Source organism: Oryctolagus cuniculus, chromosome 6, assembly GCF_051225735.1.
Source record: "Oryctolagus cuniculus isolate XC-2025 breed Fujian yellow rabbit chromosome 6, ASM5122573v1, whole genome shotgun sequence".
In the NCBI taxonomy this organism is placed as follows: domain Eukaryota; kingdom Metazoa; phylum Chordata; class Mammalia; order Lagomorpha; family Leporidae; genus Oryctolagus; species Oryctolagus cuniculus.
This window is the reverse complement of record NC_142872.1, coordinates 26260880-26285630: the sequence shown is the minus strand read 5'-3', so window position 1 is coordinate 26285630 and position 24751 is coordinate 26260880. Positions and strand designations below refer to the sequence as shown.

Below are 24751 nucleotides of genomic sequence, written 5' to 3'. Positions count from 1 at the left end.
CCTTGTCACAGTGCCCCTGGGACGTGTTCCTGTGTGTGACACAGCCCCAGCTGCTGCCTGCCTGCCTGCCACAGACATGTTCTGTGAAATCCGTGGCACCCACTTTGTAATATGCAAAGTTTTTTTCATCTGCAGGGAACAGCTTTCAGTCCGCTGTGATGCTGAGGTGCGTCTGTCGCCACAGTTCCTTGGAGTCTTCATGGCTGTTGAGGTTCAGTGCATTAACTTGCCCAGGGGTGGCTGAATTTCAACTGACCAGGATTGCCCTATGCCCTAAAGCTATGGTTTCTGGCCACAGGTCCCCTGGGAGCTCCCTACTGTAGAAGAGTTCTGGGACATAAGCAGCAGAGCCTGACCCAAGCATCGTAATGATTTCCAGCACCTGCAGAGGCTGGAAGCTCTTGAAGGCACGAGGGACAGATGCAGGATCTGCACTGTGTTCTTCCCCTGCGTGCCTCAGCCTGGACTGCTGCTTCACACCTCAGAGTGTCTAGAATTTCACCAGGGCTGAATGAACCGGGGAGGAAGGGGAGGGTTTGTGTGACACTTGGTCTCTCTGCTAGGGAGTGAGCCTTTTTAAAAAAGATTTATTTATTTGAGAGGCAGAGTTAGAGAGGGAGAGGGAGAAAGAGAGAGAGAGAGAGAGGAGAGAGAGATCTTCCATCCACTGGTTCACTCCCCAAATGACCACAGTGGCTGAAGCTGGACCAATCTGAAACCAAGAGTCTGTCCCCTACATGGGTGCAGGGGCCCAAGCACCTGGGCCATCTTCCACTGCTTTCCCAGGACATCAGCAGGGAGCTGGATCAGAAGTGGAGCAGCCAGGACTCCAACCAGTGGCCATATGGGATGCTCGTGCTGCAGGTGGAGGCTTAGCCTACTGTATTAAAACACTGGCGCCTGGAGTGAGCATTTGAAACCACTGTCCTATACAGCTTGCACTTCATAGGGGAGAGACAGTTTTCTGTAAGGAAAGCAGGATGCTATCAGGAAGGGATTGGAGGGTTCATCCACACGGGCCCCTTGAGTCGTAAAATGCCCATAAGGTTTTGTATGTAGATTTTAGAGCCCCTGAAGCCAGTCCACAGACCCCTGATGAGTGACTTAGTGACTTTTCCTCCAGGGGCATTTCTGTCCATCCAGATCTTTCTGGTTAGTCAGCGCTCAAGGAATAGAATTGGGACCAAGTGATTAACAGAAAACTCTATATAGAGAGAAACTGTGTGGACTTCCTCATTTGCTGCCTTTGGATACATGACTGTCAGAGCCCAGCCCAGGGGACAGCACTGGCCGTGTGGAGGGAGGGTCCCCTTTGTTGCCCCCTGACAGAGTCGCCTCTGGGATCTGGCAGTATGAAGGCAGCAGAGTTAAGCCTGCAAGAATAAAGCCGAAGAAAGTCTGTTAGGAGAGGGCAATTCTCCAGGGCAGAGGATTGCTAAATTAATTACACAAAGTTTAGCAGAATTCAAAGGAAGAATAATTAGACCAGGCTGTTAAGGCTAAAAACCAAGTTATCATGTTGTTTGCCAAACAATGAAGTACCAAGGACTGGGAATTGCTTTTAAACTAAAGAAAGGAAGGCCGGCTGGAGCGTCTCCATCCAGACTGTCCTGGGAGTCTGTGTTAAGGAAGCCGAATACTTGAACTGTGGCTGTTTGTGAAGAAAGCTGTGTTCTTCTGGAGCTCAGCGTGAAGCAAATACCGGGGCCTTGAGGACCAGGCCAGCCGTTCCTGTGAGGAGAGGAGGAGGAAGGGGCCGAGGCTAAGCGGAGGACGTGAAGGTCAGGGAGGCAGCCAGATGGGACGGCAAGCCCCCGTGTGGCCACACCTTCCAGACCCAGAACGACGCACAGAGATGTGTCCTGGGTTTTTGTTTGATAGCCTCTCATCTGTTATTGGTATCAACTTATTTTCTAATGTTTTTATTTTATGTGAAGGGAGAGAGAGAGAAACAGAGGCAGGAGAGACCTCTCACCTGCTGCTTCACTCTCCGAATGCCTGCAACAGCAAGGGCTGGGCCAGGCCAAAATCAGGAGCTAGAAACTCATTCCAGGTCTCTCTGTGGTGCAGGAATACAAGGACTTGAACCATCATCTGCTGCCTCCAGGATGCACATGAGCAGAAACTGGACCTAGGCACGCCAGGATAGGGTGCAGGCATCCCAAATACTGACCTCAACTTGGGGCCAAAGCCCACCTGTAGCAGCTTACTGTAAGAGCACTGTAGGGTCAGAGCACATCTGTGGGTCTTGTTCAATAAGACTTCTGCGAGGTGGCTCCGGATCTACCTGTGGTTGAATTCTTCCCTGTCTCTTTGCACTCTAGGCCCCTGAGCAAGTTCTGGGTCCTCGCTGAGCCTGTTTCTCTGTCATCGTGGCTATAAAAGCTGTGTGGAGGTAATGCCTGCCTCCTGTGGTTGCTGTAAGGATTCCACGGGCCTGGAGCTGGGAAGTACTTGGGCTTATGGCCTTCAAATGCCACAAGGACTTGGCCCTTCCTTATTCGGTGTTCTAGTTGATGCCTGGGATGTGTAGGTTCTCTGTGAAGGCCTGTGCCTAACAAAGAGGTGAGGTCTTGGGTATCAAGCTGCCTTCCAGTACACTCAGCTGTCCTTTAGGTGTCCCCATTGAATCCAAAGGGAGGAACTAGATTTCCATATGGAATTGGGCCCCTGGAGATGAATTTGCAAACTCCCAGGGAGATGGAGAGGCACAGGGGAAGCCTGTGCTGGCAGATGCTGGCTGCACTCACCTGCCCACACCTGTCACGTCCAGCAGGGTGCTGCAATTCTGCAGCAGTTCTGGCTGGTCATCTGCATCCTGCTTGGTGCCTGAGGAGCCACAAGTGTCCCTCAGGCTGTTGACGTGGTGGTCCTAGACATTTCTGTTCCATCCGATGGCACTGTGAGGCTTGGATACACGCCATCCATCAGCACCACTACCTGAAGCAGTAGAAACTGAGTCTGCAGAGTTGTCCACTTGCTGTTTAGAAATTAATTAAAAAATCAGTGATGGGACGCAGTAGTCTGAGTTCACAGTTCTAGATGTTTGGCTTGGCTTCCAGTGAGAAAAAGTTGTTAGTTGGAATCTCAGTGGCCCGGCAAGCCTGCCTTTGTGATGGAGACTTTGAATTGGCCTCCAGGGCCTCTTGCCCTTGTTGATTAGAAAGGACCTGCAAAGAGCCCAGACTGGGATTTTGTTTGTCAGACAAAGGAACACACCAGGGAGAGTTGTTGCCCATTTATAACACGATTGGGCATGAAACGGATACTGTTTGGATTACACAGAAACTCATCCTCTCATTAGCTCTTTCAGAGCCACAAAAGGCCTGATGGCGGCTGGAGTCCCAGCCAGTGGGGTCTGGTGCCAGGAAGCTGGTTGTACATTTGCATGGAGAAAGAAGATTTGGAGAAAAGGGATCTCTATTTGGTGGTTGTTTGTATCCTTTAACCCTGGTCCTTGCATTTGTGTGGTGCCAGCTGTCAGTCATGCACTGGAGCACTAACATTTGGGACCTACTGAGATGAATGGAGAGCACCCAACATGTGTTCTCATTTGGTCCTTCTAACTGTGCAGCGAGGGAGATGACAGAGAGGGGCTGCATAACCAGCCCAGGGTCACACAGCACCCAAGGAGCTGAGTGCTGGGTGGAGTCGGCTCTTTTTTGGGCCCAGAGTTCCTGTTCCTGCTGAGCCTTTCCATATAATACGTAGCACACGTGTTGGCGATTTGCTTCTGTGAGCGAAGACCGTGTCCCAGAAGCCTGAGATCTGAGTTCTCTGCTTGCTTACTGTAGTGGTGGCAAGCTGCGCAGTGGCCAGTCAGGACCCCCATGTTGAAGCAGAGCCTGGGTGACCAGTGGTACAGTGGTGGTAATGAAGATATGTCTAGGTCTGGCACAGGGTCAGCACGGTGTCCCTGATCCATCACTGTTAGACCTCAGCACCCAGGCTGAACATCTGCCGACTCATTGCTCTAAGGATGTGCATCTGAGAATCGGTTCTGTGTGTCCTTGGAAAACCCATAAGTTCTGTGGAGACCTCTTTATTCAGTACTTGAGGGCAGGTGCCCATCTTGTTCCTCTTCTGCAATATTCTTCAACTAATCTTCAAAAAACTGGCTCCTTCCTGTTGGATGGTGGCTTTAATCTCACCACATCAAAGAGCTCTTCCCTGACCACTTAATCCAGAGTGACCACTCAGGGGCATTCTGTTGCATCACGCTTTTAAAATGCTCTCTTCAGATCTAACCACTGTCTACTGTTTTCTCCTTACCTCTCCCTCTTCCTCAATTTTTTTCCCCTTTCACCATCTCTTTATTAGAATGTAAGTTCCTTAAGAGCAAGAGTTTTGTCTTAATGATTCTCTGAATACCTAATGTTTATAATAGCACTTGGCATATATAGCTTCATATGTTTGTTAAGTGGTTCTTTAAAGTCTGCCCTGTAACAATGAGTGTGTTGATCTAGAGATGCCCAAGGGACTCTTGCAGCTCTGAAGTGTTGTGACCTAGAAATCTCCAATTATGGGACTCACCCACAGCTGCCCCTTGCACAGAGGAAGAGATAATATGCCCGGAGCTTGGGATTCAGAAATGGTGAGCAAGTCTCGGTCCCTGGCCTCACAGAGTAGGCTAGTGTAGTGATGAAGCCCACGACCCTGGTCTTAACAGCTGTCACTGAGCCCCCATGACATTGCACACAGTGTTTCTGGTGAGAGGCTTACACCAGTGGAGAGGACAGATGCTGTCTCTGGTCTCCGGAGGTGTCTGCTGGATTGAGCCTGATGGAGTCACCTCCCAGATTGACCACTTCGTTGCATTATCTTTGGCAGTTTCCAATTCTGTTTTCTCGTCTGTCAAGTGGAGATAATACTGGCTTCATTGACTGGTTGTCAGAATGGAATGTGTTTTGCATTGGTGAATACAGTGAAGACTCAGGAGGCATGAAAGCAAACCAAATGTTTGAGCGTTTGTGAGTTTTCTAATCCAACTGAAGGCTGGGTAAATATTGGACAGGGAGGGAAATATGGGCAGGGAATGGGAACTAAATTCTGGAAGGGAAGTGTTGGGCCACACTGTAGAAAGAATGTTGATGAGTCTGTCTCTCCCTCCCTCACTCCCTCCCTCCCTGTCCCCCTTCCTCCCTTCCTCTCACCCTTTCCCTCTCCCTCCACCCTCCTCTCTCTTAATAAAATTTCTAATCCATAACTCAAGAACAAGAATATCAACTCATCTGCTTTGCAGCCATGAGAGTACCCAAAGATGATTTTTCTCTCTGTTCTGTTTTAACTGATGTATACTCATTATTTCTTGTTACACAACAGAAAGAGGCTTTTATTCCTTGTACTTGTTCCGTGCTTGTCTTAAGAGATCCCACAGGTACTTGCCCATTATTTATTATTGCATCTGTCTTCCAGATTCAAAGGTAATTGGCCATTGAGTGTCACATTGGTGGAGAGACAGGCAGAAAGGAGATGATTGTGGGCAAGGTTGGAAGTATGAATTGCTTAGCTTATTTGAATGCATATGATGACATATTTTAGCACAGATTGAATAACATGGGACACAAAAAGTAGAGAAACAACAAGAATACACAAGACTTAAGTGATACAGCACTTACCGTACCCTGTAGTAGGAGATGCAATCACTCAGCTTTGCTAGTTTCTAATAGTCTTGAAGGTGCCCCAAGAAACCCCAGCTCCATTCAGGACCAAGTTTGCCATGATTACTTCAGTGTTATCAGTTAAGGAGTGGAATTTAATAATCTTGGGAACCATCCCAAAGAAGCAGAAATGAATCTGCCTTAGTTGGGGAAAGAAAGGGCTTGGCAGTGAATAGTCTCTAGTTACCTATTTATAAATCCACAGCCAAGTGTTTCTGAAAAATTAACAGTGGGAGGGATGAAAGTAATAAGAGCCTTGATCTTTATATTCATACCTGGGAGCCATAAATGCCTGTAACTCATCCACTCACCTCATCTAATGTTTGGCACACAGAAGGCTCTCAAAAATCTTTGAAACATGCAAGGTCAGTTCTTTGAAAAGCCCTGAGACCGTTGACCAGTGGGACTGAAATCCTTGGGAAGAGTCGACATGGAAACTTGTTCCGGGGGGGTGGGGGGGGGTGGGGCACAGAAGGTACATTTTTGATTAGTCATCTTAAAACAGGAGCTGCTTTCTGGTCCCACAAGAATGAACAATTTGCTTCTGAAGGTTCTTTGTATGTACTTTTACTGGTATTGATTTTCCACCGTAGATATCAGTACCCTGGAGAGCATTCGACTTCATTCTAGGACCCTTTAAACTTGATAAACACTTGAAATACTTCTCCAACTTTTCTCCCAAAGAGCCCCTGAGGGCAAGTAGGAGCAAATACCTATACTGAGGTTCAGGGAGGCAGAGCCCAGCTCAACAGTCTGCATTCTTGACGTTGCTCCCCTGTACACGTTTTTATGAGTTTTGCATTCTGTTCTACAGCAGATCAGCGATTGCCTTAATATAAATGAATTTTAAGTTACCTACAAGTGTAGTAAAATAAACACTGTAGGGAGTTTTTCTGCATATTTGCATGCCTTCTGAGCTATCCTACAGTCTGAAAAGCAAGGGTTATCATAGACTTGGGAAAATAAGGGAAAGAAGGAGGGGATGGGGCAGGCTGGGCTGAATCCGTCTGGTATAGGAATGCCTGTTTCTGTCTTCAGGGAGGTTGCCAGTGGTTGATGCCCATGTCGCCCCATCAGAGGTCCACACTCAGGTTCTGCTGCACAGGATATCACACTTTGGAAGTGACAGTCTCATCTGGGGCTCTGAGAGGTCGTTTGAGCATCCTGTCTCTGATCTGGGGCAGGCTCTCCCTGCAGACTTCGCTGTCCGGATTCATTTAACACCAAGCTCCGTGTGACAAGGTGTTAGGTAGGCATATGACTGAGGATCAGAGCACCAACCCTGCATACCTAACCAGCCTTGCTGAACCCTGCCTGCCCCATTGTGCCACCCCCCATGGCCCATGTTGCCAGCCACGCTGGTTCCAGCCCTTGTCTGCTTGGAGAAACAATGTTTGTTAGAGCCTCTTTCCTTAACCAAGCTCCTTTTCCATCAGCCTTTTAGCAGTGGTGCTTGAACATAGACTCTCAGGGTGTCTGGCCATTTAAAGTCCATGACTCTCCAGAAAGGCTCCCAAAGAAGATCTCTCAAAAATACAACAGGAACATGAAATATAACATGGAGGTTTGTGTCCAAAGCTCTGTTGTGTGTGTGATCATAGAGCACAGAATATAGATGAGAAAAGGACTTCCATCCTTGGTCTTCAGGAGGACCAAGGCAGAGCAAGACGACCAGAGAGGTGTGAGCCGCTTGGTTGTCACAGAGGTTCCTCAGAGGTTTCCTGGACTGCATGGACCTTGGCTTGATGTTCCGTAAGGAAGTCACGATGTTTCTTCTTGTAGAAATGAGTAATTCTATGGTCAGAAAGACAGTATAGTCCTTCCTCTCAGATCTTAGGTCTCTGACGTGTCCAGGGTCCCTTGCCCTTGGTGGGTATCCATTTCCTGTTTTTTAAAAGCAAGTTAGAAAACCCAGCTGGTGAGACTGACAAGGGTGACAATAAGTGAGTCTGCCTTACGCTAGACCCTGTGCTGAGCACCTTTCATGCCTGATCCCGCCAGCTCTTCTACCCAGTGAGGTCGACCTATTTGCCTGCAACTGAGTTCTGAAGTGAGTAACCCACACGATTCCACATGTGCAAGAAGTGGATCAGCGTTGCTTCTCTCAAACCCACATCTCTGATCCAACCAGTTTGGCTCCAGTCTTCTAGGTATATACAAATTTTGGAGGACATTCTTGGTTTTTCTTCCTTTCCCATTGCCACGTGGTCAACAACCAGTGGTTGCTGAATAGTGATAAAATAGCACCAGAAGAGTGAGTTCTCCGTAACAGCTGCATGTTGTACAGGAATTTTAATGGTGGTCACATGAAGTGCAGTCTTCTTGGTGAGGACTGAGACTCAGGCTCACCAGCTGTGTGGTGACAGAGGAGCTCCTTAAGCTCTCTGTGTCCATTACCAGTTGGTAGATGAAGGAGAAGCTGACCTGCCCATCAGTTTCCTTGTTGTGAGGTTAGAATATTCAGTAGCCCATTATTCTGTTGCTGCTAGATATCACGCTGCATTGTCTGCCCCCTGATTAGATGACATAATATTTAATAGAATGCTCCCCTCTTCCCTTTCTTTCGACTTGGTCCTTTTAGTTCCTCATTGCCCTCCCAGCTCACTTTCCAAGGGAAATCAGATTCTTGAGGGAGTGAGACTCCTTGTCTTCACTGCCCCAGAGCGGCTAAGGACAGAGGACCTGCAGGGTGGGGTGACAGCTTTGGGAAGGGAGGGTGGTCGGTGAGGCTGGTAGCACCCTGTGGCTGTGGGTTTGTGGAGTGTGTTTCCATGGCTGCTGTAGCAGAACCCTCCTAACTACCACCTTTTCTGAGGAGCCAGGTGTGTGAGTTACTTTGCTGGATTCTCACAGGCTGCTCACCATGTCTTGCTCTGCATGTGACAGAGGGGCTGTGCTTGGTCTAGCCAGTCACTGGTAGTCCTTAACTGCTTCATCTCAGAGGTGAATGCCCCAGTCTTACAGGGTTGGACGCTTATTCCAGTGCTTGGCCATGGTCATGACTTGCTGTCATCTCTGTTCTGCAGACAAGATGGTCCAGGAAGCAGCAGAAGACTCTGTGTTTAGCAAGTGGGGTCCTAGACCCGCCGGTGACAAGCAGCAGCCCTGTTGCCCAGGCATTCACAGTGTGTTGCAGGGGTAGCCCCAGGAGACAGCAGACAATCACCCAGGAGCAACAGAGGGGTCCCAGTGCATTAGTGGGTTGGTCCCAGGCTGGCGTGGACCAGGGCTGGGGTGGAGAGAGAAGTTTCTTGGCAGAGGAACCACAGCAGGGAGGGGAAAGAAGACTCCTGTAGAAATAGACATCCAGTTTTGAGTACTGGCTTGGCCGCTGATGTTTTGTGCTACTCAGAAGTTACTTGATCCTTTCTAATTAGCTTTCTCATCTTCAGCTTGCTCTGTTACTCGTGTATCATAAATTTCTACCTATAGTATGTTTGTATAAATTTATGTGTTTCTTTAAAATAGCTGCATGATGTTTAATAAACTGGTATATTGTAATTAAAGGAACCATTTATCTATTGACGGTGTTATAGGATGGATACTCTCCCACCTCTGAAATTCATTTGTTGAAGACCCAACTTCCTGCGTTGTATTTGGTGTGGAGCCTGGAACTCCATCTGGCTCTGCCACATGGGTTGCAGGAATCCAGGCCTTTGGGGTATCATCTGCCTCTCAGGGTGTGCATTTGCAGGAAGCTGGATTGGAACACGGGTGCTGAGACCTGATGCAGGCACACCAATAGGGGATGTGGGCTTCCCAACCTCTGCATCAAATACTAAAAAAAGAAAGAGGATTTAGGTTTGATACCGGATGGAGTCTGCATTCAACTCCTGTTTTAAAGAAGGAGTGATAGTCTCCTCACCTGGGGTGTCATGGGTCAGGTGCATCTTTTGTCCTCTGTTTCTGTCCTTGTCTGCTGTGTCCCTCCCTGCCATTCCCTAATCATTGGGCAGACAGGTCAGCCATTGCTGTCACTCGGCTGTCTGCCCTATTGGGACGCATAACCAGCAGACGCCCTTGTTCAGCACCCGAGAACCGAGAACCTGGCCAGCCCCTTGAACAGGAAAGCAGAGCATGGTGGGGGGGCTTTCCAAGCTGCCATTCTTCCCCAGTGACAGCGAGGCCTCTGGGCGGGGTCTCTTGCTTTGTATTCTGGGAGGCTGTGTTGTCAGCTGGTAAACAAGCCCCCTTGGAGAAGGGGGCAGCAAGATGCATGCACAGGTTACCATGGGGACAGACAAGCTGTAATAAATGTCCGGGATCTTAGCTTGACGAGGTTGGAGTGGTTTCTTTGTCAGTCATCCATTAAGTCACTCGTAATGAATCTCTGGGAGTGTCTGCTCTTCAGACAAACCTTGGATGTGCAGGACTCAGGCAGAGGGCCATCTTAAGGCAAGGAGGAGCATGGTGAATTTGTAGACTTTTTGCAAATTGAGTGGCCTTTTGTCTGAAGAGGCTTCTGGAAGCTCCCAGAAAGGGCTGTGAGTTCCTACAGCTGTTGCAAAGTAAATCTTTCGCTTATTGTTCTCAGCAGGTAGGCGTTGCCCAGAATTTTGTGTGACTTAATGTCCCTAGGAGGAGGGAGCAAGGAGATTCCTTGAAGCTGGGAGGGGCTCAGGAGTAGACCCCTGAGCGCTCTAGCCCTGAGGTCCCCTGTCATTAACACTGAGAATGTACAGCACGTCTGTTCTTATCAAAGTGTCACTTATTTTATTTAGAAAGCAAAGAGACATAGAGAGAGAGACGGAGACGGATCTTCATCCACTTCCCAGCTGTAATGCCTGGGGCTGGGTCAGGCTGAAGCTTGGAGCCTGGAACTCCATCTGGGTCACCCATGTGGGTGCAGGGTCCCATGTACTTGGGCCATTCTCTGCTGCTTTCCCAGGCACGTTAGCAGGGAGCTGGATCAAGTGGAATAGCTGGGACTTGTACTGGTGCTCATCTAGGGCCCGTGTTGCCTGGTTTAAATTCACTTTTCCATAGATGTCCGTCACTCCAGAAAGTCTCAGCCACCCCCAGGGAAGGCTGATTGAGTACTGTCCCTCGCTCACTGCAGAGGCTCTGGCCTCACCGAGCAGGAAGCTATGTGAATGTTGCCGGGGTAAACACCAGCCTGTGTGGGTCTCCCAGGTGGCTGCGGGGCCTCCGTGCCCCTTGGCATCCCGGAGGTGGCATCGGGCTGCACTGCTTCAGGTGTGCTGATCTTGCTACACACCAGTTATTCCGTAGGATCTACCCAAGGACAGACAAAGGCTTGGTTCCCAATTTGAAAATTAATGTAGCTAATTAAAAAATAACTCATTGAACTGAAAAACAAGTTCAGAAACAATTAAGATAATTAAAATATCACCACCTTAATTGAGACCAAGCAGTGAGCTTAAAAAATAAAATTAATTTAAAAAAATGTACACGGAGCCGATAATTAACTGGCTTTTGAATTCAATTCTTTGCAGCTCAAACAGTCTCTCTTTGAATTAATTCATTCTTGGTTTTTTCTTTGAGAAAAGTTTTTGCAAAGATTATTTTGAAGAATTAATTGGCCACGTATCCTGCGCCAGTTGACCCTTGCTTGTCTTCCATCTGTGGTTAGGAGAGACGAAACGAACCTTCAGCGGGTACCTGCTCTGCACCAGGCACCTCTGCTCTGGGGCCCACGCCACGTGTTGGAGCCGAAGAGGTGGGGGGCGTGTGGACTTTGCCGTGTTCTGGGGGAGTGCCACAGTCTTCACCCGTGTGCAGGGACCGATGGAAACTTGGAGTGTGGTCCCCCAGGAACCCTGAGCACCGTGTCAAGGAAGCCTCCAGCCTTGCTCAGGGCCGTCGCTGCCACCCAGCTCGCCCCTAGTTCCTCACCTGTGCGGCTCCCCACCTTATGAAAGGGCCTTCCAGTGACCGTTCTGATCTCCAGCCCTTTGCTTTGGGGAGCAGAGCCACACAGCCCCATCCCATGCGGGTGCTGGGTGGCTCTCAGAAGTGTCCCTGGGAGGCTGCGCTGCCAGAGACACAGATTTAGAATATGTCTCTACGATAAGTGGAAATGACACACTCCTCACCCCTCAGGTCCCATGTTGCTGGTTTTCAAGAATAAAATGTGTCCTGGTGGCGAAACAGACGTCGGCAGTTGACCTGCCTCTGTGTTGTTGGTCGGTGAAGGTCATTTACTCCAAATCCCATACATGTTTGAAGTGTTCAGTCCCGAGTCGTTAATTGTTAGCGGACGTGATTTCTGTATGCAAATTGTTAAGTAGGTGTACAGAGTTAAATGACTTGTGATTTTCTTGTTAGTGGTTTCGGTTAGAGGTTTTCTTCTTTGTTGTTTAACAAATGTTAGGTGTTAGCTTTGAGAATTGGAGAGAGCATCTGCTGGGTTAGCCTAATGTCAGGGTGACTGGTGGCAGGACTTGCAGGCCTGGGGTCACATGACTCCATGGGAGGTTGCTGCATTCAGACAGAGCCAGACAGAGGGCCCGATTGTCCAGGGGCTCAGGGAGGGTCACTCATGCCCTGGGCAGCATGGGGGCCGGTGACCTGGTCCTAAGGTGTGCACTGCCTGGGAGGTGGAATGGCCCCATGTCAGTAGCACTGGACGCCCTGGCTCCTCATGGTCACTATGCCCTGAAGTCCTCTCAAGAATGTGGTGTCCCCTGGACTCTAACCACCATGGGATGGGCCTGCAGTAGACTTGTAGAAGGTTCTGGATGACTTTCATTCTGTTCACATTTAGTGGTGAGGAGCTTACATTCTGGAATTCAGCAGACCAGGTTTTCAGACGCTCTGTGCACCTCTCATTAGCACCTGCTCTCTAACACCCATATTTGTAAGAGGGGCGCATGAACAGCAGCTGTGTTGTGAGGATTCAGCGTGGTGAGTGCATTGGAGGGCTGAGCTCACTGCCGAAGAGTCAGAAGCATTCAGGGAGCGCTGGCTGTTCTTAGTAGGAGGGCTTGTTCCTCATCCTGGGAGCAAAACACAGACCCGAAACGGACACAGGCAGTGCGCCTCCTCCCATGCACCGGGTCTGTTCTGAGCACTTAAGAACATTAACCACTGGCTGCTTATGGCAACCATTGAGCCGTAGTAGAGACTGTTGGTATCCCCATTTTACAGAAGAGGAAACTGAGGCACCAAAATGTTAGTGAACAGCAGAGCCAGAATTCAGTCCCAGGAGCACCAGCGCAGAAGGCTGTGCTCTGCCCTACTGAGCCCTGATGGTCCCTTCCCTCTTCCTCTTCCCACTTTATAAATTGAGAAGCATCGAGATAGCAGGAAAGTAGAGGCTCCCATCTGCTGGTTCTCTGCCAAAGTGCCGTTAACACCCTGAACTGGGCTGGGTCCAAGCTGGGAGCAGGCCGCAGGGATCCAGCTGTTGGAGCCATCGTCTGCTGCCCCCAGGGTGTGCATGAGCAGGAAGCTGGAATCCGGAGCTGGAGTGGGACTCAAACCCAGGCCTGCTGACGTGGGGTGCAGGTGTCCTACCAGTGGCAGCCTGGTCAGGCCGCCCGACGCTGTGTGTACATTGTGAGCTTGTGAAGCTGCCTGCAGAGGGAAAAGAAGTTCAGATTGCACCGTCAGCCTTGTCACATGGTCCAGCAGGTGCAGAGACCCATTTCCCTTGGCCGGCCTGCCGGTCTCCTCCCTCTGTGAGGTCTGCCCAGGTGGAAACCACACGGTCTCTCTGGCGCTTGGTGCTGAGTGGGGGACTGGGGTCGCTGTTGCCCAGGGTCTGCTCCTTGTCCTGCGGTAGGTGGAGGTGAGTGAAGGAGCCACCCGGGGCTTTCATGCTCTTCTGGTCATGCTCCATTCTCTGTCGTCTTAATTTTGGATGGGTCCTGCAGAGTGAGGTTTCGAGGTGGAGAGCTGTGCACAACCCAGTCCCACCAATCAGGGGACCACTGGGACCAGGACGCTGTTACTGCTGGTGTGTGGCCCAGCACAGGAGGACTCAGGGCTGGCAGGGGTCCCCCTGCCTCTTGCCTCCAGCGGCTGCCCTCAGCTTAACAGCTGGGAGTGAACACCTGTCCTCGGGGCTCTGTCTGCTTCTCTTGCAGCCTTTTTCCCTATGCTGAGGTGCAGGCATCAGGCTGCTCCTGTGGGGAGAAGGCTGTGCCGGGGACCAGGCCCTTGGTCGAGTTGCTGATGTGCCTGGCCCCCAGTGAACCTGGGTTCCACTGATAGCTGCTGCAAGGAGAGAAGCACCCTGAGTGGCTCCAGCAGCAGGAACTCCTTCAGGGTGTGTGTGCTCAGGACTTGGGAAACTACCAGCTGCTGTCTGAAGAAAACGGATTCAGGTTCTGGGTTGGGGTGGGAGGAGAGGAATTGCAGCTGTTCTAGGTGCTGGGGAGCAGTGATAGCCGAGAGCCCAGTGGCTGCGTGGATTGTGGTATTTGTGACAGCAGTCTTGCTGTCCCTGCTTGGGATGCCAGTTTGTGTAACCAAATGTTTGCCTCCTCTGGCTGTGGAGAGCACTTTGGAGAGATTTACTGCCAGATAGGTTTCAGGCCCAGGAGCTGCAGGGAGACACAAATGCTTTGTTTTGCAAGAGAATTCCCTGGGGCCTCTTCTGGGTTGACGAGGAGCCAGTGTCCCTCCGCATGCTGTTCCTGCTGGGCCAAGGGCCTGCTGCTCAGCCTGTGCTGAACAGGTGGCAGTGTAGGACCTGCTGTCTTGGGAGACCCTTCCCAGAACGGCCCATCTGAATCTGCTCCTCCCCTACTGCCATTGTGCTACCCACCAACCGATTTGCTGGGTTGAATGTGTGTGTGCGTGCATGTGTGTTGTATTGTATTTGCATGACAGGCATTACAGAGAGAAAAAGAGAGACAGAGACAGACAGAGCTTCCGTCTGTTGGTTTGCTCCCCAAATGGTTACAACAGCCAGGGCTGGGCCAGACCAAAACCAGAAACCTGCAACCCCAGCCTGGTCTCCCATGTGGGTGGTAGGGACCCAAGTACTTGGGCCATCCTCTGCTGCCTTCCCAGATGCATTGCAGGGAGTTGAATTGGAAGTGGAACAGCAGAGTCTCGTACAGATGTTCACAGGGGCTGCAAGTGTTGTAGGTGGTGGGTTAGCCCGCTGGGCCCCAACACCGGCCCATGGTGAGTGGCTTAGGATAGCCCAGACAAGCCTCCTTTCATTTGCTAGCGCTCATTCCCCTGCCTGGGTCTCTTTTCCTATCTTTGCTTTCTAAATCTTGACCATCCTTCAAGATCCAATTCACATATTAATGCTTCACTAATCCTTGCCCAGGAAATTGATCTCTATTTCTCTCTTGCGCTCGGTTATCATTTTATATGCCTATCATGGCCCTTATCTAATTCTGCCTTGCACAATAAATATTTATGGGTCGGCATTTTCTCCCCTCCCTGTTATGTGTTGTGACTTTGCATGGTGGTGCACTGGCTTGCACAACCTGACGTTCTTGCAGAAGTTCAGATGGGTTGTTTATGCACAGACTCGGTGCTTAATGATCTGCAGGGAGGACCCGCATCTTCCAGGACATTGGATGTGATAGAAAGTGGGCAAAATGAAGCATGAGTGAGGTCATGAAAAGCAACACCAGCAGAACAGCTGGAGAGGCAAAAGCTCTCGGTCCTTCCATAATGAAGGGTTCGGATGGCTTTTTAAAAATCGTGCCTGCCTGAGATATAGACGCCAGAACTCCCAAAACATAAACACTTCGCTGACCTGATGGCGAGCAGGGCTGCACGCGGTGGGCATGGGTTTCTTTTCCCGGAGAGTGGAAACACATGCTTGGTTTATTTCCTCTTCTGTTACTGGAGTAGGAACAGAGGGGACATTGCCCTGGAGGGCCTAACCCTTCTCTTCTCATTCCTTCCTCAGCCCTGGACCCGTCCAAGGACCCCTGCCTGAAGGTGAAGTGCAGTCCCCACAAAGTGTGTGTCACTCAGGACTACCAGACCGCCCTGTGTGTCAGCCGCAAGCACCTGCTCCCCAGGTAAGGCAGGAGGAGCGGTGGCCGAGGGTGGGCGGCGCCCTCCAGCTGACTGACTTGAGGGCGCCCAACCTCTGAGGGATCTGGAAGACGAAAGAACACATGGTTATGTGAGCTGTTCAATGCTGCCATCTGTTTCCAGGTGTAGACTCTTAAATATGTATTTTTATTTTTCATTTTATTTGAAAGAGAGGTGGAGAGAGATCTTGCATTGCTGGTTGACTTCCCAAAATCCTGCAGTGGCCTTCACTGGGCCAAGCTGAATCCAGGAGCTAGGAATTCAATCCAGGTCTCTGCTGTGGGTGGCAGGGACCCAAGTACTTGAGCCATCACCGGCTGCCTCCAAGGGCGCACATGAGCAGGAAGCTGGATCAGAAGCAGAGGGACTGGGGCTGGAACTCCGCTGTGGGCTGTGTGTGTCCCAAGTGGTGATTTAACCACTGTGCCAAGCACCTGCCCAGATGCAGATTTGCAGAGAGTGTCGGTCTTTATTCTCTTTGTTTGGTTCCTTGGGACTCTGAGCCCTTGTCAGCACATGAACAGAACATCAATTCTTAGTGATTTTTGGGTCCCTTCCTCCTCCCAGATTGACCCCCGAATTTAGGAAGTTAGAGACAAGAAAGCAGGGGCTACAACCTCAGCCTGCTGGCTGCTGCTGGCACTGACTGTCATAATCCTGGGAGGCCTGAGGGCTCTCTGTTTCATGTCCCTGGAGGATGTGGCATCTTGGCCAACCCTGGGGTTTGGGTCCTGCCTTCTCAGAACCACTCCTCCCTTCCCTCAAGAAGCACATCTTGCTCTTTGCTCAGGGTAAAACACTGGACACCCCCTTTCCACAGCCCAGGTCTGCTTCTGTCTTTAGGGACCTGAAAGCCCAGACCTCTTCATCCCACCCCAGCATCGTCTACCGAGTGGGTGTCAACTTTCACAAAGAATAGAAACAGCCTTGGAATTCAGGTTGCTGATGCCTTCAGTGCTGAAAAAAAAAAAAAAAAATAAGCTTGAAGCAAGGAAACAGTTAAGTAGGCACTTGCAAAACAAGCTCTCTTTAAGGAGGACATTGGGTGGGGTGGGGGAGAGGCAATTTTACTGCATATTCTGGCCCCTGCCCTCACCCTGAGGTGCCGGTACAGCTGGGAGGTGTAGTGACACATGCTGTTGGTACCCATGCCCAGTGCTGGGTCTGGGAGCGTGCTCTGTCGGTCACCTGCACCCCACCACGTCCTTCAACCAAAGCAGCCACCTTTCTGCTGCTTGATCCCCAAAAATCGGCCTTCCCGGGTCTGTTGCTTTGTTAGCTCCACTTTGACCTCCTGGGTAGTATTCTTCTCACTCTTAGTTACTACCTCCTGGGTAGTACTCTTCTCACTCTTAGTTACTACCTCCTGGGTAGTACTCTTCTCACTCTTAGTGCAAGCCAGGCTGGTCCCTTTGGCTGTGCCTCTTTTTTTTTTTTTTTTTTTTTAACTTTATTTGTGTGTGTGTGTGTGTGTGTGTGTGTGTGAGAGAGAGAGAGAGAGAGAGAGAGATCGAGATCAGTCTCCCATTTTCTGGTTCACTCCCTAAATGTCCACAATAGCCAGTCCAGATGTATCCTGGAATTCTGTCTGGGCCTCTCCCACATGGACAGCAAGTGTCCAACTACTTGAGCCATCAGCAGCTGTCTTTTCAGGTACAGTAACAGAAGGATGTATTGAAAGTGGAAAAACCAGGCCGCACCGCGACTCAATAGGCTAATCCTCTGCTTGCAGCGCCGGCACCCCGGGTTCTAGTCTCAGTCGGGGCACCAGATTCTGTCCCAGTTGCTCCTCTTCCAGTCCAGCTCTCTGCTGTGGCCCAGGAGGGCAGTGGAGGATGGCCCAAATGCTTGGGCCCTGCACCCCATGGGAGACCAGAAGAAATACCTGGCTCCTGGCTTCGGATCAGCGCAGCGCGCCAACCGCAGCGGCCATTGGAGGGTGAACCAATGGTAAAGGAAGACCTTTCTCTCTGTCTCTCTCTCTCACTGTCCACTCTGCCTGTCCAAAAAAAAAAAAAAAAGTGGAACAACCAGAACTCAGAGGGGCACTCTGATATGGGATGCCAGGGTCACCCGTGGCAGCTTAACCTGATGCATCCCAGTACTAGTCCCTGGCTGAGCTCTTGGGATGATTTCAGTTCTCCATCTCCTAAGTGGTCTCCCCTGAACATGGCTGAGGAGGTGCCTCCTTCTGGAGTCATGGCTGTAGTGGAACAGGGATCACAGTGTGGTGTGGCCACACCGAGCAGGCTCTCTGTCCCCTCTGGCTTCTGTAAGTGCGACAGCTACAGCCAGACCTGGCCTCAGTGACTATCTTGCTGAGGATAATTTTAAATGTAGTAGTGAATTCAGTCAGCCTTGGGACAGGTGTTGTGACACAGGAAGTTAGACTGTTGCCAGGATGCCCGCATCCTGTATTAGAACTGCGGCCTCTCCCACTCAGGCGAGAGACCTGGATGGAGTTCCTGGCTCCTGGCTTTGGCCTGGCACAGCCCTGGTTGTGAGCATTTGGGGAGCAAAGCTGCAGATGGAAGATTAACTGATAAATCGGTCCTTCCTTCCTGTCTAACTTTTTCTCTTGTACTTTGCTTTTCAAATAAATAATAATAAATAAATTTTAAAGAGTAGTTAGCATTGGTAAGACTGAGATGCCAGATTCCATGATGTGCTTTGTCCCCAGACTGAAGTGTTCTCTCTGGTGGTCAGGATGTGTCTTGTTCCTGAACCTGTCCTGAGTGCCTGATATTGTGCTGCTGGGTAAAGTCAGAGAACTGGGACAGAGACAGGCACTAGTTGCTTGCTCGTATGTGTAGTGAATATCAGCCACAGTTCAGATCCAGACTGGCCCTGATGCGAATGTTTTTCACCACTGCACTATGCTGGCCTTTTCACTTCCCCCATGCCCCATGCTGGTGCACCCTTGAGTTCATTGTCCATCAGCACAGAGGTGTTGGCTGCCTCCTGTGTGTCAGCTTTTGTTGCCATGGTGACAAAGGTAAACAATATACCCTGTTGCTATACTCAAGGAAAGACAAGTTCCCTGGCCAGTGGGATGTGAATACCATTTTGTTGTAGTTACTGGCAGTTCCTTTTAGTGCATACCTACTTGAAGAAAGCTGTTCTAGATTCTCCTGCCACATAATTGCTACTTTCTCTAATGCAGGCAAAACGTGGCCTCTTTGATTGGAAACACCCACATACCCCTTAGTAGTGCTGTAGGCTGGGTCCTGTGTGTGTGTGTGTGTGTGTGTGTGTGTGTGTGTCTACTGCATATCTGCCTGTAGAATTCAGGATACAGCTCTTTGCAGAAATGTCAGAGAAGAGAATCCTCATTGTGAACACACATGTGTGAGAGACCAAAGCGGCAGGCTCATTGGCATTGAGGCCTCAGTGCTGGGTGTTTTTCTGAGCAGGCCTCATGTCTGTGCTGGGCACACCATTGCCTTTTTGCCTATGTTGAAAGTGTAGCCCTTACCTCCCATGGCACCTGGTGACCACCACATTATAGCACCAAGGACATGGACTTGGTGATGAGACTCTGCTGAGCCCGGTCCCCAGGTGGGCTGCTTCCTGTGTAACCGCGGCCAGTGACTTCTTCCTGTCTTCATTAAGTTTGTGCTTCTGTGTTGTTAGGTGGGCCAGTGGCAGTGCTCACCCCATTCCTCTGCACTTGTGGAATGCATCCTGCAGTCGTTCCCACATAGCAGTGTATGAAGGTTTACATAGACTATCTCCTGTACAGGTTGGGTGTTTTCAGTAAGATGGTGTGCAAGGTCTCCGTCTAGGGTCTGTTCTTCTGACTGCTAAAACAGTCATAGTTGCTATTTTCTGATTCATTCTGGAGGATCAGCCAGAAATCCCCAAAGTGCACACCCCTGAGAAAAAAGTAACATCACTGTGCCTTGTCCACGGCCCAGTCTGACTGCTGTCTCTGCCACTCCTGCAGTGAGTGAGCCCTTGAGGGCCGTCGTGTCCTGTCTAGCTACTGTCTTGTGATTCTCAGCAGAGAGGGTTTACAGAGACAAAGGCACTTCTAATCATGGGGCTCACTGGTTTGTGGGAAAACAGCCCCAGGCGGCCCCTGTGGGGGCGGCACGCCTACTCTCCTGCATCTGGGAGGCTGTTCCATGGGTCTTTGATGGCTGTGGGTCCAGCCTACAGGATCTGCTGAGTATCCGCCTCTCCCAGGGACCATGGATTTCTCTCCAGACCAAACATCTGCCTTTCCACCTTGTACTTCAAGGCTCCTCTTTGTCCCAGGAGACCTTGTTGACAACTGGATTTAGTCGTCAATCAGGGAGGTGTCTCTGGGACACCTGGGATCAGTCCTACCTGGCCAGCTGCCTCTGCCGCAGGGTGCGAGGCCCATCCTTCCCACCAGCCAGGAGTGTGCAGAGAGAGAGAGGCCCTGAGGCCCACGACTCCGCTGTCTTTGCATACCATGCGTGGTGGCAGGAGGGTAAACAGTGGGAGAAATCCATTAGTTTTCCTGGAGCAGAGGGCGGGAGTGAGCTGCGGAAGGGGAACCGCGTAAATGCAGGGACCTGGGGCTGCTTCCTTGCAGGGCCCTGAGCGAGACGTTTCGGGAGTGGGGGGCAAGCACCCCAAGCCCCAGCCTCGCCCCGGCTGGGCTGCTCCTCAGTTCCAGTGGGGTTTGTGTTTGCTTTCCAGCTGAACTCAGGTTGTCTTTGGAAAATCCTCTTTGGAAATTATTGGTTTCACCTTTCCCTGTTGTTTAACGGTGTTGTGAGATGTTGAGAAATGTGGAGTATCGTTAGTGTGTTCGTCTTCCAGGGTTCCCAGCGAGGCTGTTCCCTCATTAAAGAGCAGTGTGAAGGCAGCCCAGCTGTGGTCAGGAAGCTGCCTTTTTAAGTGACTTAGAAAATTCCTGGTTACTTTTGCTATTATAAGAATTGAGGCTTATTATAGAATGCATTAAAATAGAGAGAAGTAAAAGGAAATGGAATAGGCACTGGACACATTATAAACCATCATGAAAATACTGCCATATGTTACCGTCCATTCTTTTTATGAGTCATGGGTTTTTTTCCATGGGTTTGTTTTTGTCAAAATTTAGCTATCAAATGATGACTGTGCTGTATATAAAAATTTATATTGGGCCCTCTTCAATTTATATTTATAAATGAGCATTTTAATGGTATTGCAAATGCTTTACAGATACAAATTTTAATGTTTATGTAAAACATAATACAAAAAAATTTAACTTGAAATTCATCATTAACCTAAAAATAAGAGCTAAGATTGTAAAACTTTCGAAGAACGCAGAAGAAAACTGAACTTGGGCTTAACAGAGATTTCTGAATTAGGACACACAAAAAAGAATGCAAAAAAAAAAATAAAGCAACAGGGGCCAGTGCTGTGAGGTAGCAGGGAAAGCCAGAGATTTTGGCACTGACATCCCATATGAGTGCTGGGTTGTGTTCGGGCTGCCTCACTTCCAGTCCAGCTCCCTGCTAATGCACCTGGGAAAGATGTGGAAGGTGGCTCAAGTGCTTGGGCCCCTGCACCCATATGGAAAACCTGGAAGAAAGCTGCTGGCTCCTGGCTTCAGATAGGCCCAACTCCGGCCCTTGCGGCCATTTGGCAAGTGAACCAAAGGATGGAAGATCTTCTCTTTGTTTCCCCCTTTCTGTCTGTCTGTCTGTCTCTCTCTCTGCCTCTGCATTTCAAATAAATAAATAAATCATAAAAAAAGCGGGGCCAGTGCTGTGGCATAGCAGGTAAAGCTGCTGCCTGCAGATAGGCACCAGTTTGAGTCCCAGCTGCTCCACTTCCGATCCAGCTGTCTGCTATGGTCTGATAAAGCAGTAGATGACGGCCCGAGTCCTTGGACCCTGCCACCTATGTGGGAGAAACAAAAGAAGCTCCTGGCTCTTGGCTTCAGCCTGGCCCAGACTCAGTCTTTGCCACCATTTGGGGAGTGACCCAGTGGATAGAGGATATCGCTCGCTCTCTTTTTCTGCCCATGCCTCCCCCACACCGCCTCTCCCTTCCCCTCTCCCTCTCTATAACTCTGCCTTTCATCTAAATAAATAAATATTTTAAAAACAACAAATTGGATTTCATGAGAATTAAAAGTTTCTAGTCCTCTAAAAAATACATGTAGAAAAATAAAAAGGCAAGTCACAGGAGAAAATGTTTGCAAAACCTGTGCAGATCAGGATTTGGTTCATAAATAGTGCATGCAAGCATATGTACGTACAGACGCACTCATGAATGTTTCTCTCAGCTTCATTTGTATAAGCCCCAAACTAACCAACGCGGACAACCCAGATGTCCCTGGACTGGTGCATGTGTAAACCACTGAGAGATGCATCATAGTAGAGTGCTGCCTAGCAATGAAAAGACAAAGGTCTCTGGCACAGCCAAGGACATGGATGCATCTGAGAGTACTTACTATGAGTGAAAAAATCCTGACCAAAAATACAGGTGCCGTATTACTCCCATTTAGATGAAATGTTAGGGAATGCAAACTGTGGTGACAGAAATAAGATCCTGGTTGCCTGAGGAAGGAGGGGAGGATGGTCGCTTGGTGATAAAGATAATATCTGATGCGGCAGGGGGATAGGCCTGCACGGGCTGCCTCCCCTGGAGGGATTCTCTGCTGGTCTGGTGGGATGGGCTGCTTTGGGATTTGTTGTTCTGTGTGGGTGGGAGATCTGGTGAGGAGGTGTGAAGGTTTTCCCACAGAGTACTGAACATTGATTTTACCTTTCTGTTGCCATTGATTTTCATTTGGAGAATGGAAAATTGAAGCATTTGTTTTAAGCCTTCCGGACAAACCGCGTTGGCAAGTTCTGCAGGTGGGGAGGAAGGAGCCACGCCAGAGCTCGCGGTAGCTCAGTGCGCCCTGCCAAGCCTCTGGGGAGCAGTGGGAGCGCCTCAGTGTTAGCTCAGGAGCAGGGATGGCCTGACTTCCCGACAGGCCGGCTTCTGCAGTGTGACGGCCCCTCTTCTGTGCCTCGCAGCTCTGCAGAGTTACAGCTCTTTCTCTGTACCCGTGAAACATTCAGATCCAGTCGAGGCTTTCGATAGAGCAGACCAATCTGAGAGCTTTCTGTCTTTTATGTGAACTTGAAAAAAAGAATCAAAGTGTTTGAGGTCAGAGAGAAGTACATCACAGGATGTGCCTCAAATACCAAACTCTCAGAGGGTATTTGAAAGAATGATGGTTATTTCATCTCAGTTTTGTTTTACAACAAAGTGCTGTCTCCTGGTACAGGGGCTTTGAACCCGTTGATTACACATACGCATATCTGTTGAGGTGTGGAAGACACGTGGCCAGACTGAGGCTGGGGACTTCCCAAGTGCCTGGGTGGCTCTCCGCTGCTTCCCTGCTCAAGGCATTGACCAGAGTGTGATTGAGCTCACAGCCACGGCCATGGTTGTCTGTTTAGGTAGGCACCCCTGCGCTGCCCTGGCTTCTGTTTCAAGCTCAGGGGATCTGGAAAGGGTGCTAATGAGAGCTCAGTGGTATACCTACCCTGATGCTGAATTGTCACCCGAGAGAGGTCGTGGGGCTCTTGTCTTCATGCAAGAAAGAATTCAGGCATGAGACAGAGGGCACGGCAGTAAGGTCTTATTGGGGACAGAGAGAGAGAGAGAGTGCCAGTCACTCGGACTGGGGGAAAGCGAGGTTACATGGTTGAGTGGAGAGAACATGGCAGGCTTGGCTCAGTGGAGAGCAGAGAGCTGAGCGCAGTCTTTGTTTAGACTTTGGATTTTCAAGGGAGTCTTCGCACCATTTCTCTTTGTCCCCTCCTCCAGGACAAAGGGTTCGCTGAGTGTAAATTAGGAAATTGCTTCCCAGTTTTGTTGCTCAGTATTATCAGACCAGGGGAGGCTGCCTGGGTGCCTGCCTTGGAGGAAGGATGTTTATCAGGCCAAGTAAACGCACTTTGTGCAGAGGAGAGAGAATTCTCCTGGGAGCTTTCCTTGGGGGAGGGGCTGGGACCACTTGGGAGGTTATCAGGGTCTGGGCAGGACTTTGAAGTGTAGATGCTGGGCTTCTGCAGGCTGGTTCCCTTGGGCACCGCTCACACACATATGGGCTAATTTCTAGCTTCTTGCCTAACAGAATCAGTGCAGCTCAGCTGGGGGTTTGCCCTCTGCTCAGTCAATAACCCTTTGTACTGAAAACCATCATAGTGGTTTATGGTTTGGCAAGTACAAACCCCAGACTCTGAAGCAGAAAGAAGAGTCTGGACCGGGAGAGTCCACTTCCTGACCACCTGCCAGTTTGGTAGGGGGAGTCTGTCCCGCTGACAACGCACGACAGTCTTCTCCATTCATGGAGCCCCAGTGTATCGGTGGGATTTCGGATGCTCCATAGATAACTGTCCTGAACGCCCAGGATGCAGAAGGAGCTCACTTCACCTCTGGTTGCATGCACTTGGCCTGGGCTGCACAGCTCCTCTGCTATGGTCTCAAGGGGCTGGGCTGCTTTTCTCTTGATGCTCCCGTCTTCCAGCCCTTTGGCTCCTGCTCCTGGACGTGACACTGGACAGGACCCTGGTCCTTTCTCTCCTGATCCCTGCCCCTTTGAAAGCAATTAGTCTTGGCCCTGTTATTGAACCTGTTCCCTCCCTTCTGGGCCCAAAGCAATAATTCTTGGTTGGTTTTTCCTGCTTTGTGGTTCATCCAAAAGTAATCATTCAAACCACATGCCACTTAAACATAGAGACATTTAATTACTTTAAACCCACAGGAGTTTCTTTCTTACACAACAGAAGTGCTGTCTGGCTCTGTCCAGGGTACGGACCCAGCTGCTCGTGAGACTTTGCCTGAGCCGAAATCCTGTAATGCCAATGAGTGACTTCACTTCTCTGTTCCTTTATGCTTTTCTCAGAAACAGAAGGTATTGATTGGATGATCCTGGTGACAAGAGCAGCAGAGAGTAAAAAGCAACTCATGATGGGGATGGGGCAGGGAACAGAGCGAGAGGCAGGTACTATGTTGTAAAGCAAATCCACTAGGCTGATTTTACACATATATTTTTTAAATTACAAGAACACGACTTCAGTGAAATGTACCATACCATATCTTGTCCTGCCTAGTTTTTCTTTTTGTTGGTTTTAAACCACACTTTGAAAGCC

At 49.9% G+C, this 24751-nt stretch overlaps 1 protein-coding gene across 2 annotated transcripts in view; it reads left to right on the top strand.

Annotated features, from left to right (window-relative positions):
- SPOCK1 (SPARC (osteonectin), cwcv and kazal like domains proteoglycan 1) overlaps positions 1-24751 on the top strand; it is a 487158-nt gene that overhangs the window by 312595 nt on the left and 149812 nt on the right. For both annotated transcript variants that reach the window (XM_089335895.1, XM_002710225.6), the window contains exon 4: positions 15505-15619. In XM_089335895.1, coding sequence (XP_089192021.1) covers positions 15505-15619 — 115 coding nt within the window. The remainder of the gene's footprint in view (positions 1-15504; positions 15620-24751) is intronic.